At 37.2% G+C, this 17,890-nt stretch overlaps 2 protein-coding genes across 7 annotated transcripts in view; both read right to left on the minus strand.

Annotated features, from left to right (window-relative positions):
- Positions 1 to 428: 428 nt before the first annotated feature.
- LOC127618231 (dickkopf-related protein 1-like) lies at positions 429 to 3,733 on the minus strand. The gene is made up of 4 exons (XM_052090574.1): positions 3,500 to 3,733; positions 3,004 to 3,145; positions 2,729 to 2,896; positions 429 to 1,151 (listed from the first exon to the last, which is right to left on the minus strand). The coding sequence occupies exons 1-4, from the start codon at positions 3,719 to 3,721 to the stop codon at positions 901 to 903; spliced, it is 783 nt and encodes a 260-aa protein (XP_051946534.1). The 5' UTR covers positions 3,722 to 3,733; the 3' UTR covers positions 429 to 900.
- Positions 3,734 to 5,571: 1,838 nt separating this feature from the next.
- The window catches only part of LOC127618032 (cGMP-dependent protein kinase 1-like), a 94,976-nt gene continuing 82,657 nt past the window's right edge, over positions 5,572 to 17,890 (minus strand). For all 6 annotated transcript variants that reach the window (XM_052090248.1, XM_052090247.1, XM_052090249.1 and 3 more), the window contains 9 exons: positions 12,607 to 12,703; positions 12,010 to 12,149; positions 11,465 to 11,554; positions 9,789 to 9,930; positions 7,734 to 7,897; positions 7,490 to 7,612; positions 7,345 to 7,407; positions 7,197 to 7,263; positions 5,572 to 7,065 (listed from right to left, as the gene is read on the minus strand). In XM_052090248.1, the coding sequence (XP_051946208.1) occupies positions 6,967 to 7,065; positions 7,197 to 7,263; positions 7,345 to 7,407; positions 7,490 to 7,612; positions 7,734 to 7,897; positions 9,789 to 9,930; positions 11,465 to 11,554; positions 12,010 to 12,149; positions 12,607 to 12,703 (985 nt within the window). In that variant the 3' untranslated portion in view covers positions 5,572 to 6,966. The remainder of the gene's footprint in view (positions 7,066 to 7,196; positions 7,264 to 7,344; positions 7,408 to 7,489; positions 7,613 to 7,733; positions 7,898 to 9,788; positions 9,931 to 11,464; positions 11,555 to 12,009; positions 12,150 to 12,606; positions 12,704 to 17,890) is intronic.

The following is a 17,890-nucleotide window of genomic DNA, read 5'->3' on the forward strand; positions in this document are numbered from 1 at the left end:
GACCTCCATTGCAAATGCATTTCTGTGTACACTTTTTCTTGTTGTTGTTTTTACAAACTAAGGTACGAGTCGGAATATGTTCTGTGTTAATTGAAAGCAACATGCTGTCAGTGTTTTGTAAAAACTGAGGTATGCTGTAAAATAAACTGTACAGTGTACAACAATGCAGGAATACAACACAACTTAAAACATATCTTGTTTTTTACTTGACCCCTATGCCTCTACTTCACCTTTACATGTGCATTCATTAATCTAGCAATTGCTTTTAACCAAAGTGACTTTCATATGAGGAACGCTACAACTGGAAGCTACTGTAAACTTGCTGAATATTGTGAAAAGTCATTAGACTAAAGAGAGTGAATTGTTTTATAGGTTGCAGCTGTGGCAGTATGGATCAGAAGACTCCACCGAGAGAAGATAGAGTGTTCATCATTTATTATTATTATTACATTAATATATTTTAATAACACACTTATTTTTACAATTTACTTGAAATAAAAATAGAGTACTGATAACACAATCTAAACCATATGGCTTGCATATTTACAAAATGGGAGTGTGGGAATCATAAAATGCTACTTTTATAGAATCCATATGCTCAGAGTTAAGTGCAATATCTGACTACGTATTTACAATACAGTAATTTACTGCAAGAAGAATAAGAAGTTCCTTATAAAGGGAAACAAAAGCATTCTGCCTTTTGTGATGACCCAGGAAAAAAGTCTTAAATAGCAGAGTGTACTATAGAAACATCCATACAATGCAGTTTCTCTGCATCCGTCCAGGAAATGTGATCAGTCCTTTTAATGGTGCATCCTTCCGTGGAGTCAGTTTTCCTTTGTCTCCACACTGCATGTGTGTCTGCATGCATGCGTGTGTTGTGAAAGCAGTTATGCAGTGTCAGCGCGGTTGGCAGGTATGGAGGTTTCGGCTTTCTGCTCCGGCTTTCTCTCTCTGGCCTCGGCAGGTCAGACCAGCCCTGCAGTCACAGCGCTGGAAGATCTCCAGGCCGTGAGCCCCTTTCCGCCGATGACGCGTGCACATCTGCCCCTCCGTCAGCACAGGTTTACAGATCCGTGACCAGAAGTGCCGGGCACAGCACAGCCCGTCCAAACAGTCTGAGGACCTTAAACATGTCTCGCCCTCGCCACCTAAGAGAGAAAACGTTTATATCAAACTGATGTACATTAGTTCTGTGCTGTAAAGATTGGATGTTATTTATAACAGCTACGAGAAGTTGTGTTTTTTTGGAAATTAACCTCCTGGTAAAGTTGATGTGAGAAAAGAAGAGACGAGGAGAGTCAAGAAGAGAACAGAAGATACAAGAAATGAAGTAAAGAGACATGAAGAGAGCATTAGAGACGAGGAAACAGGAGAGCAAGATTAAAAGAGATAGGAAAAAAAAGAGGTTGAGAAGAAACAAGATGAGATGAGACGAAAATGTTCCTTTATAAGGTGGATCAATGCAATTGACTTTTATTTCAGATAGAGAAGAGACGAGACCAGATTATATCAGGTGAGAGAAGAGACCAGAAGAGAAAAGGAGAAAGAGACCAGTCAAGACTAGATCAGAATAGACCAGAAGAAAAGAGATGGAGACCAGACCAGATGAGAAGAGACTAGACAAGACTACACCAGAATAGACCAGAAGAGAAGAAAAGAGACCAGATGAGACCAGATTAAAAGAGAAGATGCCATACAAGACTTGAACAGAATAGACCAGAAGAGAAGAAAAGAGACCAGATTAAAAGAGAAGAGGCCAGACAAGACTAGACTAGACTAGAACAGAATAGACCAGAAGAGAAGAATAGAGACCAGACAAGAATAGACCAGATTAGAAGAGACCAGACAAAACCAGATGAGAAGAGAACAGGCAAGGCAAAACCAGAATACACAAGAATAGAATAAAAGAGATGAAACCAGATGAGACTAGACCAGATGAAACCAGAATTAAAGAGAAGAGACCAGGCAAGACTTGATCAGATGAGAAAGAGGAGTCCAGATGAGACTAGACCAGATTAGAAGAGACCAGACGACACTAGACCAGATTATATCAGACGAGAGAAGAGACCAGAAGAGAAAAGAAGAAAATAGACCAGTCAAGACTAGATCAGAATAGACCAGAAGAGAAGAAAAGAGACCAGATTAAAAGAGAAGAGGCCAGACAAAACTTGAACAGAATAGACCAGAAGAGAAGAAAAGAGACCAGATTAGAAGCGAAGAGACCAGACAAGACTAGACTAGAACAGAATAGACCAGAAGAGAAGAATAGAGACCAGACAAGAATAGAAGAGACCAGATGAGAAGAGAACAGACCAGGCAAAACCAGAATACACAAGAATAGAAGAAAAGAGATGAGACCAGATGAGACCAGAAGAAAAGAGAAGAGACCAGGCGAGAAAAGAGGAGACCAGATGAGACTAGACCAGATTAGAAGAGAAGAGATCAGACAAGACTAGACCAGAAGAGAAGAAAAGAGACCAGAAAAAACTAGACCAGATTAGTCTAGAAGAGAAGAGACTAGACCATATGAGACCAGACAAAGAGAGAGAAGAGACCAGAAAGGAAGAGACCAGATTAAACTAGGCCAGATTAGAAGAGAAGAGACAAGACTAGGTGAGAAGAGACCAGACATTACAAAACCAGAATACACCAGAATAGAAGAAATGAGAAGAGACCAGAAAAGACTAGACCAGACCAGGAGATGAGAGGAGAGAATCACATTCACCTTTCACTGGTTGCTGTGGTTTTGTTTGGATGGTGTTTCTTCTGGGATGTGGCACTGTTGTGATGTTGTGTCCACGTGTGACCACCATAGTAGGAGCATCCGTTTTGCCAACCTGCTGGGTGGCATTTACCCTCACAATACCATCTGTATCAGCAGATTGACACACGCCTAAGAAAGGAACAAGATGCATGTGAAAGGTTTAACTTTATGCAAACTGCAGCAGCAGTAAAATGATTTAAGCCCTCAAAATATAATAAGCAGTAGGTGGTTTGTACCGTTAATACATTGATTTCCAGCGCAGCACATCCCGTTGCGGACGCAGCGCTTCCTCCGCCTGCGGCAGGTATGACAAACTCCCCGAGAGCCGTAACAAAATTCACCTAACTTGCACTCAGCGTCAACGGCGCATTTTGGTGACTGTGGACGAATATATAGTAATTATACATTTCATTCAAAGTGCGCCTTTTAAAACCAATGTTTATAAAGTGCTTCACGGGATGCATATTGCATATATCACAAACTCAAACAAGAAAATAATAACAAAATTATATATATATATATATATATATATATATATATATATATATATATATATATATATATATATATATATATATGGACCTATATATAAAATTCATTATTATTATTAGAATTATTATAACAAGCTTTGCAAATAAGCTCAATAAAAGCACAAAGTCTAAATGCAAATAGTTGTATCCTCATAGTCTAGATCCTCTTTGAGTCAAAGCATCCAGTGATGAGCACACGTACCGCCGGAGCGTCACTGTCTCCGGTGCCCGTGATGCGCGGACTCACGCTGACCGCATCACTCGGGCTGGATGCGGCGGGCAGATGCCTGATGGAGTTCCGTAACACTGGTCCTGCTTGAGCATCTGCAGTGTTTCCTCCGCAAACAGCGAGATAAACAGTCGCAACGGTGAGAAAGTAGACCATTCTCATGTTCTTCTCTGACATTTTGTTTTGCATTCCCATTTGTTGAGTGAATGATTAAAGTCCAGAGCACTTCACGTGTCTCCAAGAGTTTGTGTTGGGACACATGAGTTTTATACATGCGGGACGGTTTGTATGTTCCCGCCCCTTTTAAATGACTTTGCGAGTGCACCAAGACGCTCTTATGAGGTCCTTGCCATCGACTGTGCACACACGCGCCGTTTACCCAGCGCAGACGACTGCACAGGCGTGTGGAATAGTTAATTAATATTAATTTGGTCACGCTGACGCCGCTTTTTAATATATAATCAACGAAACAAAAAATACAAAACTAAATACTTTTTAACCTGATCTTGAGTCTAAATGCGCGACACAACGCCAAAAAATACTATATATATATATATATATATATATATATATATATATATATATATATATATATATATATATATAGTAGTGACTCAAAATCTTTTTTTTAAGCTGTTTTCTTCGAAATTTTTTGATTAACAGGTGCTAATTTTGCTTGTAAAAATAATAAATTAATAAAAAAGGGGATCTAACTTCAAAGATTTTGACTAATACAAAATTAAGGTATTATATCTATTTTTTTGTTTAAAAATTACAACAGATGGTCATGTTTGATGACAGATGGAATAAATTAACTTTAAACTATAGTTTACTAGGTAACAGTTATAAACAACTTTGCAAATGTTTAACTATATTGTTAGATTAAAAAAAAAATACCTTCCCAAGTAGCCACACTTCTTTCCATTATATTCATACTCACGCTGCTTGGTAACATCCTCTTGCGTTGCCTAATGAATATTCATAAGCCACGCTCTCATTATAATAGGGATTGGGTCGTCACATCTTTCGCAATAGTTGTGCGTAATTACCGTCGCGCCCCCTCAGAAACGCAAATCTATTACAGTGGAATATAAGGGTATCATTATAGTACCTGTCAGCAGCCCCTTGTTAACTATGTCCTGAGCTTCAATCTAACAACTTGTCGGTTAGCACATAAGATAAATTAATATGCTTATCAAACTTAGTGTAATAATAAAAAATAAATAAATAAAAAAACAGTTCTTCACCAAAGTGCATCTTCTTTGCGAGAAAAAGTAGGCCTCTGGGTTAAACAGTCATAAAGTTTATTCTACTCAGTCTTAATTAACTGCGCTAATCTGGTCTTGTTATGATGATTGAACAAATGTGAAATGACCCACAAACCTACTTTAAATATCTATTTTGTTCAGCTTTGGAGATTTGTTAGTCTTTAGCTATGCTGTTCTTTATTAATTTAATAATAGCCTTATAGTAAACATTAAGTACCCTAATTACAGTTTTATTAAACAGGTACATAATAGCCTGAATTATAATGAAACCCGAAATCAGAATACATTGAAACCTTTTCCATATTGTCAATAACTGTCAGTTCAAGTGCGCACTGTCACAGCGCTGAAATTCAGTGATGAACTGGTGCCCTCTACTGATCATGCTGAAAAAAAGCATTACAAACTTTTAAAGCGGCAATTAAGGGACACACGCTCCAATGGTAGCATCCCTACACACAGATGCAAAAATCCCATTTAAAGTCACTGCAGCTATAAGCCTTTTAAGGAATAGGTCGTCCAGTAATAAAAATCATGTCATTTATTCACCCTTATGTCGTTCCAAACTCTTTAACTTGCTTCTGTAGAACACAAAAGGTTATTATGTTTTAGAAGTATATCCTGGCCCCTCTCCAATATAATGGAAGTGAATGGGTACAGGATGTTAATCTCCAAAATGAGAAATACAATTTATATAAATACTAAATAAATAAAAAAATCATGTTATGTGTTCAAAAGAAGAAAAGTCAAATGAGATTTTTTTATTTCTTTAAATTTCACAGAATGAGCATTTCAAACATCATGCGAGGACACCGGGAGTGTCTAAAACAGTTTTATTGTGTAAAAAAAGGAGAGAGAGCATCTGATGGATAGCAGCAGGCTGAAGGGGTCGTATACTGACATGCAGCATGAGGAGTGTTTCAGAATGCCGTTGATTTAAGGCACTAATACTGTTCATGATCTGATACAGCTGAATCGCTGGAGAAATTATTACATTGTACCTGCATTCGGATTAGACCTTAGAGCATACAAGTTTAAGAGATGGCCATAAAAGGTAAACCAATCCCAGTTCTGTTCTTGTTTTGACTCCGCGCGTTTCCTTTTAAAATCTGGCCATTCACAGTGGTTAAAACAGTCACCTCCTCCTGATTGTAAATGCATATGGGACAATAAATACAGTACACTATCAACGGAGCTATGAATTTGAGATTACAGTTTGAGAAAACCAGCGCAAGAAATATCATAAATCGTAATGGCCATCATACTGGACAATAAATTAATGGCAAAAAGAGGTGAGATAATGTGTCTAAAGATGTCTGTATATGCTTGCAGAGATGATTTTAAGCCTGGTGCACAAGCCTGTTGGTATGTTATGTTCATACAATGAAATGATCTCCGATTCACTCAGTGTGTTTTTAGTTTTATTTTCTGCTCATTCTTCAGAGTGCACCAGGCTTTTGGGTGAAACTGAGCCATGAGGGTTTTATGATTGACAGATTATGATACATGTGAAGATTAACTGATACATGACATGAATGTCAGCATACGTGTGTATTTTTTGGGTAGTGATACTATGCTACTATGTACATGTGCTATAATGAATGAGTATTACTTTAAGAGTAACATTCAGGTCTGTCTGGACTCCCTCGATATGTAGCTTTCACATAGTGTTGTTTTTAAATAGATAATCTTTGCAAGAGTAGTCTGCACAGCGATTGGTGAATAAGGAGTTTGCAGCAGATCAGGGAATAGAACAAAGCACTGAGGTCACAATATTTTCCCTAAATGGACTGACTCATGAATTACCGTACAGAAAAGGTGGTTATCTGGGTCAAAGGTCAGCGCACACACACACACAGGCACACACACACACACACGCACACGCACACACACACACACACACACACACACACACACACACACACACACACACACACACACAAGATACATTTTTTTGACTATGTGTCTCTATAGTCAACTTAGTCACTCCAAAATAACTTAATTTCATGGTGGACAAAAATCTTTTTTTTCCCTCCAGCTTCTTCCTTAATTTCTCCTCAAGTCCATACAGTAGTGCCGCACTCGCAAGAGAAGCAAGTCTATCCCAGGCAAAAGTCCCATGTGAGCAGTGTTGAGTGTCGGTGCATGTGTGTTCATACGTATGTTTAAGTCTTTTTAGAAGTCTATATCCCAGCCTGAGTTATCATCAGGTGGTGGATCTTCATTGTCCTCTGGAAAGCTGTCAAAGTTACTGGTGTCTGTAGATGATGTTACCTGCATGATGGGAAAAAACAGGGCAGAAAATGTTAGCTTGTTACATCCTTAACATCACGCTTGCAATGTGTCTGCACTTTTGTAGAGTATGTTTCTGGCCTAACATCAGAGTCTAAAATATAAGTACTTACATTGGGGATGATGGGGGGAATCAGTGTCCCTTTTTTCAATCCGTCCCAGTTAAACCCTTCAAACCATCTGTAGACACATTCACTACATGAGATGATTCTGAGACTTTCTTTATTCATGTCCATGTTTTAATGCATATCTCATACTCACTTGTGCTTTTGGATGTCTTTGACTCCGTTTTTCAAGTTTCCTAGTCTTTCAGAAGGAGCATCTCTGAGAACAAATATAATGACATAAATCGGTGTTGTTAAGAGCCACCAACAGAGAGAAAGAATATCTGTTTTGACAGACATACCTGCATAGCTTTTTGATGAGATTGGCAGCATTTTTGGTGATTTTTTTGGGGAATTCTATCATGTCAATGCCTCTTAGAATGATGTTGTATGTTTTCATTGGATCAGGGCCTGAAAAAGGAGGACTGAAAAGTATAAGGGGAAAAAAGTGTTGAAAAAAATTTAAAAAAATACATTTGAATGTGTGTAAATTTGCAATCGTGATACTTGCTAATATTTAATGTTTAATTTACCCCTCTGACATACCTGCCAGTCAGTAGCTCATACATGAGTATACCGAGGGACCAATAATCTGCTGAGATATCATGTCCTTTGTTCAGAATGATCTCTGGAGCCACATACTCTGGAGTACCGCAAAACGTCCATGTCTTCTTCCCAAAGCCGATCTTCTTAGCAAAGCCAAAATCCACCTTAAACACATTTACACACAATGTGAAAGTTAGGCTCTTTTCAAAATTGGGGTCTCTTTTTTTTTTCTCCCCAATTTGGAATGCCCAATTCCCAATGCGCTCTAAGTCCTTGTGGTGGCGTAGTGACTTGCCTCAATCCGGGTGGTGGAGGACGAATCTCAGTTGCCTCCACGTCTAAGAACATCAATCTGTGCATCTTATCACATGGCTTGTTGAGCGCGTTACCGTCAAGATGTAGCACATGTGGAGGCTTCGCGCTATTCTCCGAGGCATCCACGCACAACTCGCCATGTGTCCCATCGAGAGCGAGAACCACACATTATAGCAACCATGAGAAGGTTACCCCATGTGGCTCTACCCTCCCTCGCAACCGGGCCAATTTGGTTGCTTAGGAGACCTGGCTGGAGTCACTCAGCACGCCCTGGCTTCGAACTTGTGACTTCAGTGGTGGTGGACAGCATCAACAAAATTGGGGTCTCTTAAAAGAAACCAACTCAGTAACACATTAGTTTAGGGATCAGGAATTAGACAGTAATTCATGACTAATAATTACACTTGTAAGTGATTAGTTATGGACTTATTTGCCATTATAACGTATTTAATGAATCCTTTATTGGCTGATTTCTTATTCTTAATTTATAACACCTTTATATTTGCTTTTGTCATAACAATTAATTTTTAGCAAAAATCAAATGATGTCAATAGCTAGTCTGATGCAAAATTCACCCTTTATAGGTTCTTAGGACTCTGTGTAAATGTGTATAATGCAAATAGTATTTCAAAAGCAGGGAATGTTAGGTTTAGGCATAGGGGTTGGTGTTGGTGTAGGGTGTTTGTGGGACTCTAAATAAACACAGTAAACATGCTGCAGTGATCCCCCTATACTGTATGGTAGTATTTAATTAGGGATAAAATAGCATCTAACACTTTTTGCCCTTAGTGCAAAGAAGATGCTTTTTGTTGCTATTTACACTAAGCAACATTCTCTTTCTATATTTATTTTATACATATAAATTGCACATTCACAGTGTAATTAGAACCTATAAAGGTTGTATTTTAAACCTTACTAGCTATTGGTATCTTGTGTTTTTACCTAATAAGTTCATTGTTAGTAAAAAACTGTTGTAAAGAGGCTATTAGGCAAGGGTAAGAAATCAATTAACAAATGCCTAAACTAATCCTTACAAGTCCAATTATTAGTAATTAATTACTGTCTAATTTCTGATCCCTAAACTAAAGTGTTACCATAAACTCAGGTCTTTTTAAGTAAACCAAACATTGAACACAAATACACTTCTTTTTGCAATCACATTGTTCCTGGCCTTTAAAGTGGACTCTGAACTCTTTTTGGTCCACTTTGAGTTTCTATGTGTGATGATAGTTTAAAAGAAGAAAAAGAAAATGAAGAAAAAAACTTGATGTATGTAATAACAAATTATCTTTTTAAAAGCTAGAACTTTTCTCAGAACTAACCAATTTTCTAATCGTTTTTGAAAAGAGATATTTAGTGGATGTCTGAAATCAGTTCCCCTCAAGTCTGTAGCCCCGGTGTCCTCTCAGAATAAACACAGGTGTAGTTCATCAAATCAACTATGGACATGTTCCACTAAGTAACCACAAACTGTCCGAATTATTTGTCTTCATTTTGAACTGTAATATTATTGGTTTTATTGTTTTGATTGGAAAGTGAGCATCTCTCTTAGTAAATGCCACTTGGTTTGATAGTTTGTAATCTAATTAAATTAACTTAATTCATTAATACACTATCTCCAATATCCAAATACTTTATGGAGACTACTTTCTGCTGTGCTCCCCCTGAAACTATTGAAGGGTGAATACTGGGTATCAACATGGGTGACTTTAGGACATAGACATCTCTTTCTATTCTCACCAGTTTGGCATAGCCTCTGTGGTCCAGTATCAAGTTTTCTGGTTTGAGGTCTCTGTATATGATGCCTTTAGAATGCAGGTAAGCAAATGCTTCCACCACACATGCCGTGTAAAACCGCGTAGTTGAATCATCAAAGTTGCCCCTGTGATTAGAAAAAACAAAACAGGTAATACTTTACAATAAGGTTGTATTCATTAAAGGAATATTTCACCCAAAAATTAAAATGATCTCAACATGTACTCTTATGCCATCTCAGATTTGCATGACTTTCTTTCATCTGCCGAACTCAAATTAAAATTTTTAGAAGAATTTTGTGCAGAAAAATTACTTACATATTGGGCTGCTTCTCACCTACACCTATCATATCACTTCTGTAGATATGGATTTATCCACTGGAGTTGTATGGATAACTTTTATGATGACAATGTGCATTTTGGAGCGTAAAATACCTACAGAGCTGAACTATTCTAAAAATGTATGTTTTTCTGGGATGGCAAATTGAGAGAATTTTCATTTTGGGGTGAACGAACCCTTTAACATTAGTTCACTACATTAGTTAACACGAACTATAGTGGCCGTCCTTTAAGCCAGGACCAGGTGGTAAGATGTTCTTTACGCATAGTATGAAATAAACAATGTCCACACATCGATACCCATTTCAAATGCTTTGTTGTCCATTTAATGAAATATATATATATATATATATATATAACCATATGTTCCTGCCACCTGTCCCCCCTGATACAACCCACCAGAAGTTTAAATACCATGTATGGGGCAGTGGTGGCTCAGTGGTTGAGGCTCAGGGTTATTGACCAGAAGGTCGGGGGTTCAAGCCCCAGCACCACCAAGATGCCACTGTTGGGCCCTTGAGCAAGGCCCTTAACCCTATCTGCTCCAGGGCGCTGTATCATGGCTGACCCTGCACTCTGACCCCAGCTTAGCTGGGATATGTGAAAACTAATACATTTCACTGTATATATGCAAAGAACTGTGTGAATAATGTGTGACCAAAATAAAGGATTCTATTCTAAATTTCAGGTGACCACACCCACAACACTTTTACACACTGCCATCTAGTGGTTTGAACAATCATTACATTTGGCTCCTACACAAACTAATATTGAACAATACTTTTATAGCATATGGTTAATAGTTAATTTTAACATAATTTTAATGCATTATGAACTCACAATAAACACCTGTATTTTTATAAACCAAAACATTTATTGTTCATTGTTAGTTCATAATACTCTAATGCATTTACTAATTTTACTGCGATGGACTGGCGACCTGTCCAGGGTGTCCCCGCCTTTCGCCCAATGTTAGCTGGGATAGGCTCCAGCCCCCCGCGACCCTGTACACAGGATACGCGGTTGACGATGGATGGATGGATTTACTAATTTTAACAAATGTTCATTTACGTTTGGTAGGCACTTTTATCCAAAGTGACTTAAAGTGCACTTATTACAGGGACAATCCATCCAGAGCAACCTGGAGTTAAGTGCCTTGCTCAAGGACACAATGGTGGTGGCCGTGGGGATCGAACCAGTAACCTTCTGATTAACAGTTTTGTGCTTTAGCCCACTACGCCACCACCACTCCATGTATGCAACCTGTGGTTGTAACCAAAAGAGAAAACATATTGATAATGAGTGAATGAAGGCAGCTCTCACCTATCTCTGAGAATTGTCCACAATTCTCCACCCAGACATGCTTCCATCAGCATGTAGAGGTATTTACTATCCTTAAATGTCCTGTAGAGTCTATTAAAGAACAAAAAGCATACAGTCAGAAACGCAAGACATTTTGAACCCTGATATATTGGAGCGTTTGAATGTCAGCACTATATTAATAACTTTACTAAATGTCTGAAATAATATAAACAACAATTTTAATAGCACACTGAATGGCTTTTTGTGACATAAGTTCTCTTCAATCAATTCTTAATCAATGCTTAAATGAACTTGCATATGACTTGCATGTATTTTGTCTGCTAGGGACAGCATACAGTAGTTCAGTGGATAAATACTTCGATCAGATACTAGTGTTCAATCAAGACTTGTTGGTGTCTATTCTTGCTGCAACAGCAGCTATAGTTAGTAAATGAAATGGCATTTTAAACATTCAAGGGCAAAAGTAAAGTACTGTATTGTCACATATCTGATGTCACTGCAAAAACCATGAAGTTTAATGTAATGATGTCCGATGCTGGAAGTACCTGACAATAAAATCCGAGTGTGCCTCCTGCATGATGAGTTTCTCGGAGCGAATGTGCTCCTGCTGTCTCGTGTCCACAATGTGACACTTCTTCAGGATCTTCATCGCAAATGTCTTCACCTCATCACTCTTAAGCTGCACCTGAGAACAAAAGAAGAGAAGGATATATCATGTAAGTCATTAGTTTTGCAAAATAATAATAATAAAAAAGTAATAAGCAAGCCCACATGGAATCAGCACACCTTTTTCAACTTTTGTGCTTTTGTGGAATGGATTTATATAAACTTTTTAAACAGGTCTGAGAGTATTACACTCTTTTTGGAAGATGAAAGCACAATCAAATTAACCAGAATATTTAACAAAAACAAAAACTTTTCTGCAGAGATCTGTGTGGGCCTGCTTGTTAGGTAACAATTCCTGCATGTGTATGACTATAATATCTTTTTTATTGTAAACACAATGGGATCAAATAAATAAATACTTGCTGACTTAATCTATGCTGACATGATACTTTGTTAAATAACATAAATGCACTTGTTTATCAATTATATTATATTACTGATGTAATATTATACATTTTATAAATATTTGCATTTACCAGTTCAACACGTCCAAATCCTCCAACTCCAAGAGTGTCAATGATGTTGAAGTCAGACAGGTTTATGTTTGAGAAAAAGGCATTCTCTGCTTCATACCTGCATTTCATAAGCAGAATAATAAGTGAAGACTGAATGGAATGGAAGATTTCTTAAAATTGTTGTAAATAAGTTAGGATAACCTTACAGTTGTCTTGAATCCCAAAAGGTAAGATGTTTAATTAATTTACTGGGTTGTTTCAAATGTAACACATACTATCCTGTCAGAAGTTGCAATGGGCTGATAAGAAACATAATAATTATATTATTAGAAAGATGAGACTGTCCTCCGCCTCCCTTTCCCATGCCTGCCTCTTACTTTCTGATGTGATATAGGTATCAAGCTTCCCAAGAGAACTTTTTTCCTTGCAGTAATTTACTCGATGAAAACCTGAAGGTTTTTTTTTTCTATTTCTTTCCCTCCATGTCAAATTAAAAGTTGTCAAACGGTTACCAGCAACTAAATTCTCCTATGACGGTGAATGTCATTAAATTAACAAATATCATGCACTTTACAAAAAAAAAAAAATAATAATTGCAAGGTACACTGGTTAATAGATAATAGTTAATAGATAAAAATGATTAATATATAGATTATTCTATCATTAAGATTTACCAGTGTTGATGTATTGAATTTGTTGTACTGGACAAGGTAACCTCATAAGCAGGCTATCATCAGACAATGTCAAAGCCTGTCATTTTACTCTTAAGGAAAAAAAAACAAATAAGATGTTCTTAAGAAAATATTAGAACATTATTTATAAATTTTTCAAGAATTTCACTAGCACATTCTTACAAACTTCTTATAATTTATCCTAAGAACTTTCTTTTTTTCTTCTTAAGAACGTTTTTGTTGACTCTAATCACTAACAAAACTCCCATCCACTATAGCCACCAAGGGCATTTTCAGTCATAAAGCTTTTACACCGTTAAACAGCGATAATTAACCTTAGAAGCCAAAAGTGTCACATTCAAACAGCAACAGATGCAAAGTCGCAGTTATTTATTCTCTGTGAATACCAGTATAGATTTAAACAAGTGTATGCCTTCTAGTGGTAAGGGGTGGCTGAAAAATAACTAGAAACAAGGAACTTTATAAAGTATGTGAAATTATTTTCATGATGTTGAAAGTGAAAGTGGAGATTTAGAGTAAAAAGGGACTTAAATATTGTTGTTTCTCCCCCACGCCTATCATATCGCTTCTGAAGGTATAGATTTAACCACTGGAGTCATATAGATTACTTTTATGTTTCCTTGCTAGAAATCTCTGATCACCATTCACTAGCATTGTAAGTACCTAAAACGTTGAGATATTCTTCTAAAAACCTTTGTTTGTGTTCTGGAGAATAAAGAAAGTCATTCACATCTGAGATGGCATGGGGGTGAGTCAATGATGAGAGAATTTAGATTTTTGGGTGAACTATCCCTTTAAAAGATTGAGCATCTTTCCACTGCTAAAACCTGACGCCACACCCACTTTCCTTGTCTTTGTTGCTATCAATTAATGTGTAAAATATGCTGGTTTGACTGTTGAGCTCTTGCGATAGTTAACTTTTACGTTGGCGGTTAGAATGAGACTGTATTAGACGTTATTGCATTACACATTCATTAATAGGCATGTTGTGGGGGACAACAAAAAAAAGCTGAAGGGCTGGATGTGGCTCTTGGCTTTATGGGATAGAAAGTCAGTTCATTTAGCTCAGTGACAAATGATTCACTACAAAGATCAAGGAGGAGTTCTCGTCATAATCTTACAATGGTGTTTTGATTTTGTTCGCCACTGACATTTCCATTGCATCATACTACAGCAGGTTCAAAAGAGGTCAGGATGAAGTAGTGGTACTGTTACACATTCTAAATGAAACTCTGCTTGATGTCTATTTACAAACTGTATTTTTATTCAGTCAGAGCCCTTAAAAGGGACCATGACGCAGAACTGGGCAATCTACTCCCCTTAAAATAACTAACTTGAGCGAGTTCATCTCGTGAACACAGACATGATTGAACTTGTGTTTGGCTTGGCAAAAATTGCTTTACAGTGTTACACCGAGGTTATGATTTTCCATGCACACTGCCAAGGGTCCTAAAAACCAGTATGCAAACACAAAGCATCCTTCAGTTATTAATTAATCCCTTTCACATCATCATTATTAGGCTGGCTGACGGAGGGGAAATCTTTTCTGGGTCAGAGATGTAGATCCAGGCTGTTGAACGCTGGCATGTTCTGCTGATACAGAGCAAAAATAAATAACCTCCATTCTATTTAGGGGTATGTACAGTATACATATAAGCTCATGTAGATGTTGACTCCTGTTCATAGCACACAACAAAATTTTCTTATCGAAGCCAAAAATCCACCTTAAACACATTTACAGTTAACCTGTTAACCTTTGCCAGTGCGCCAGCGCACTGAAGAGTTTTTTCCCCCCACTAGTTTCATGTTTATGAATAGATTTAACGTGAAAGAACATCATTAATCTTGGCAAACTATATATCATTTTAAAGGTGTAAGCCTCAAGCATCGATGATAGAGCTCTGTTTTTCGATGAAAAGCTTATAACGAATGTATTTCTTGCATTTATATAAGCAATACAGATCAAAACACACGTAATAAAAAACGGAGTACATACCTGTAGTGTCGTAATAACGAGCCACACACGCATCCACTGCTAAAAGTTCCAGATTGAATGGAAAGGTGAGGGTCCACTGAATAACATCCCATAGAGCATTTTTAGTCCAAAGAAACAATAACGTTGTAACATCGATGGTTGTTCCTTTGTTTACATCGAAGTTTCTTCAGGGTGAAGTATCATACTTGTCGGTTATGCAATAAAATTATGCATAAAAACAGACTCCCGTAGCCGAACGTTATATGGGTGTGTTGCTTAGAGTGTAATGAACAAATTAAGACCGCACACACACACACAAATACAAAGATAGGCAATATATAGGTCAAAATATCCAAACACTGCGGTCAGTTTTTTGACGCCATGATATGCTGATCCTATTGTTTTGTCTTTACAACGAAAGCCAATGAAAGAATTGAAATGATATGACTGATAGAAAATGGAGCCAAGCAGTGCACGATTCCAACGATACCCGGAAGTTTAAATTCCTCGCTAACAAGATGTTTTTTTATTTATTTGAATCAGCCACTCTAACCTGCGAATTAGGCTGTGACCACACCCCGCCATTTGACAACAAACGAGCCATAGTAAAAAGACGGAAAACATCTGTTTTCGCGTCTTACTTACTGGACGGATTATCTCATCAAATGGATCATCAAAAGAAGTTTTTTTCTGCTGAAGATGTTTTATTTGCGATCACTCGAAGCAGCGATGACGAAATTGAGGAGAGTGAAGACAGCCGAGGGTGATATGCTTGAGGACGGAAAAGATGGTCCAATTTTACATCGGTGAGTTGTTATGTAACATGCACACATTATACGTGTGTGTGTGTGTGTGTGTGTGTGTGTGTGTGTGTGTGTGTGTGTGTGTGTGTGTGTGTGTGTGTGAGAGAGAGAGAGAGAGAGAGAGAGAGAGAGTGTGTGTGTGTGTTTGTTTTCCCATTTGATATATATATATATATATAGTGTGTTTGTGCTAGGAAAAATTACAGAAATAACTAAACAACTTTACAATTGTCCAATATATACAAATAGAAATAAATAGAAATAAAGTAGCATCATCTTTTCAGACCACAATGCATTTACCTTATAAAACAAATGGCCTGTCTGATGGCTGGCCATCAGTGTGATTGTTGGTTCTATGTCTGACCATCCATATGAATGCTGTCTGTATCACTGGCCATCACCATGCTGTTCGACTTAGTATGAATGCTGTCTAAACGACTGCCCATCAGTTTGATTGTTGATTTATGAATGCTGCAACATGCCCATCAGTTTGATTGTTGATTGAATGGCCAGCCACATAAAAACTATACAGAATTATTTACTTGACATGCGGTGCTAATTATCTTTCCATTCTTTCCCATGCAACAGCCATCAAGTTGAATCTTCAGATGAAGAGTGGCATCCAAGCACCAGCCAACCAGTAGAAAAGAGATGCAAGCTCTCAAATTCTTCAAGATCTGCACTTGCTGTTTTAGACCTGAATCGACCAGTAAAAGGGAGAGGCAAAAGAGCAGCAGAAAAACCAAGTCCATACCCGCTGTGTCCCCAAGCACCCCTAAAGAAAAGTGGAACTGTTCAACTGACGAGGACGTTTGGCATGACCAGCACTGACTAAACAGGACTTAGCATTTTGCCAGAGACAACAGCATTTTTGAATTTTTTTCTTTGCCTTTTCTGTTGCAAAGAAATTCAGTTATTTTTTATACATTTATTTTTTAAATATTTCATAATATTTTACTTATATTTTTATTGTTCTGTTGTGCAAATAAATCACTTATATAAAGTCTTATGGTTGTGTGGATTATTTTATAATTGAAAAAGCATGGAACAGTGTATATGATGACTAAAATAGCTTGCAGTACCCTTCATAACATATTTTCATTAGGTTGCTTTTTGAGGTATCCAAGGAGGCTTCTTGGTACCTGGACATAGTCTTGGAAAAAATATTGCAGAAATCTCATTTTTCATAATATCTTCCTCAAATGTGAAATATAAACTGATGAGACTTGTGGCTTTCAATCAATTGCCTAACTGGATTCCTCCAGGTTTGTTTTCATTTATTTTTTCATAAAATAATGAAATGTTACTTGCAGTACAAATTATCTTCAAGACACTTTAAATTCTATAAATTTTTGTCTGTGTAAGTTTTTTCAACTTTTACATTTGGGTAATAAACTCCAAAGTGTCTTCTTTTTAAATATGTCTAAATTGTGCATGTAGAGCAAATTGTTCAGTAACTACAATTATTTTAGTTTGGGGATGTCATTTCTGGGGATGTGCCTCAGGCAGAGGGAGGGAGAAAGGGAACTGACATAGTCTTGGAAAAAGCTTGCAGGAACCCCATTTTTCATTATATCTTCCTCAAATTTGAAATATAAACTGATGAGACTTGTGGCTTTCAATTATTTACCTAATTGGATTCCTCCAGGTCTATTTTTATATATTTGTACATGAAATAATAAAACATTTTTTGAAGTTCACATTATTTATGAGGCACTTCAACTTTTATAACTTTTTATTTGTTTGAGCATTATCAACTCTGATTTATTGTTAGTAGAGTGCCAAGTGTCTTCTTTCCAAAGAGACCTTAATTGTGCCTGTGGTACACTGTTCTC

The sequence above is a fragment of the Xyrauchen texanus genome, chromosome 24 (assembly GCF_025860055.1).
Source record: "Xyrauchen texanus isolate HMW12.3.18 chromosome 24, RBS_HiC_50CHRs, whole genome shotgun sequence".
Lineage (NCBI taxonomy): Eukaryota > Metazoa > Chordata > Actinopteri > Cypriniformes > Catostomidae > Xyrauchen > Xyrauchen texanus.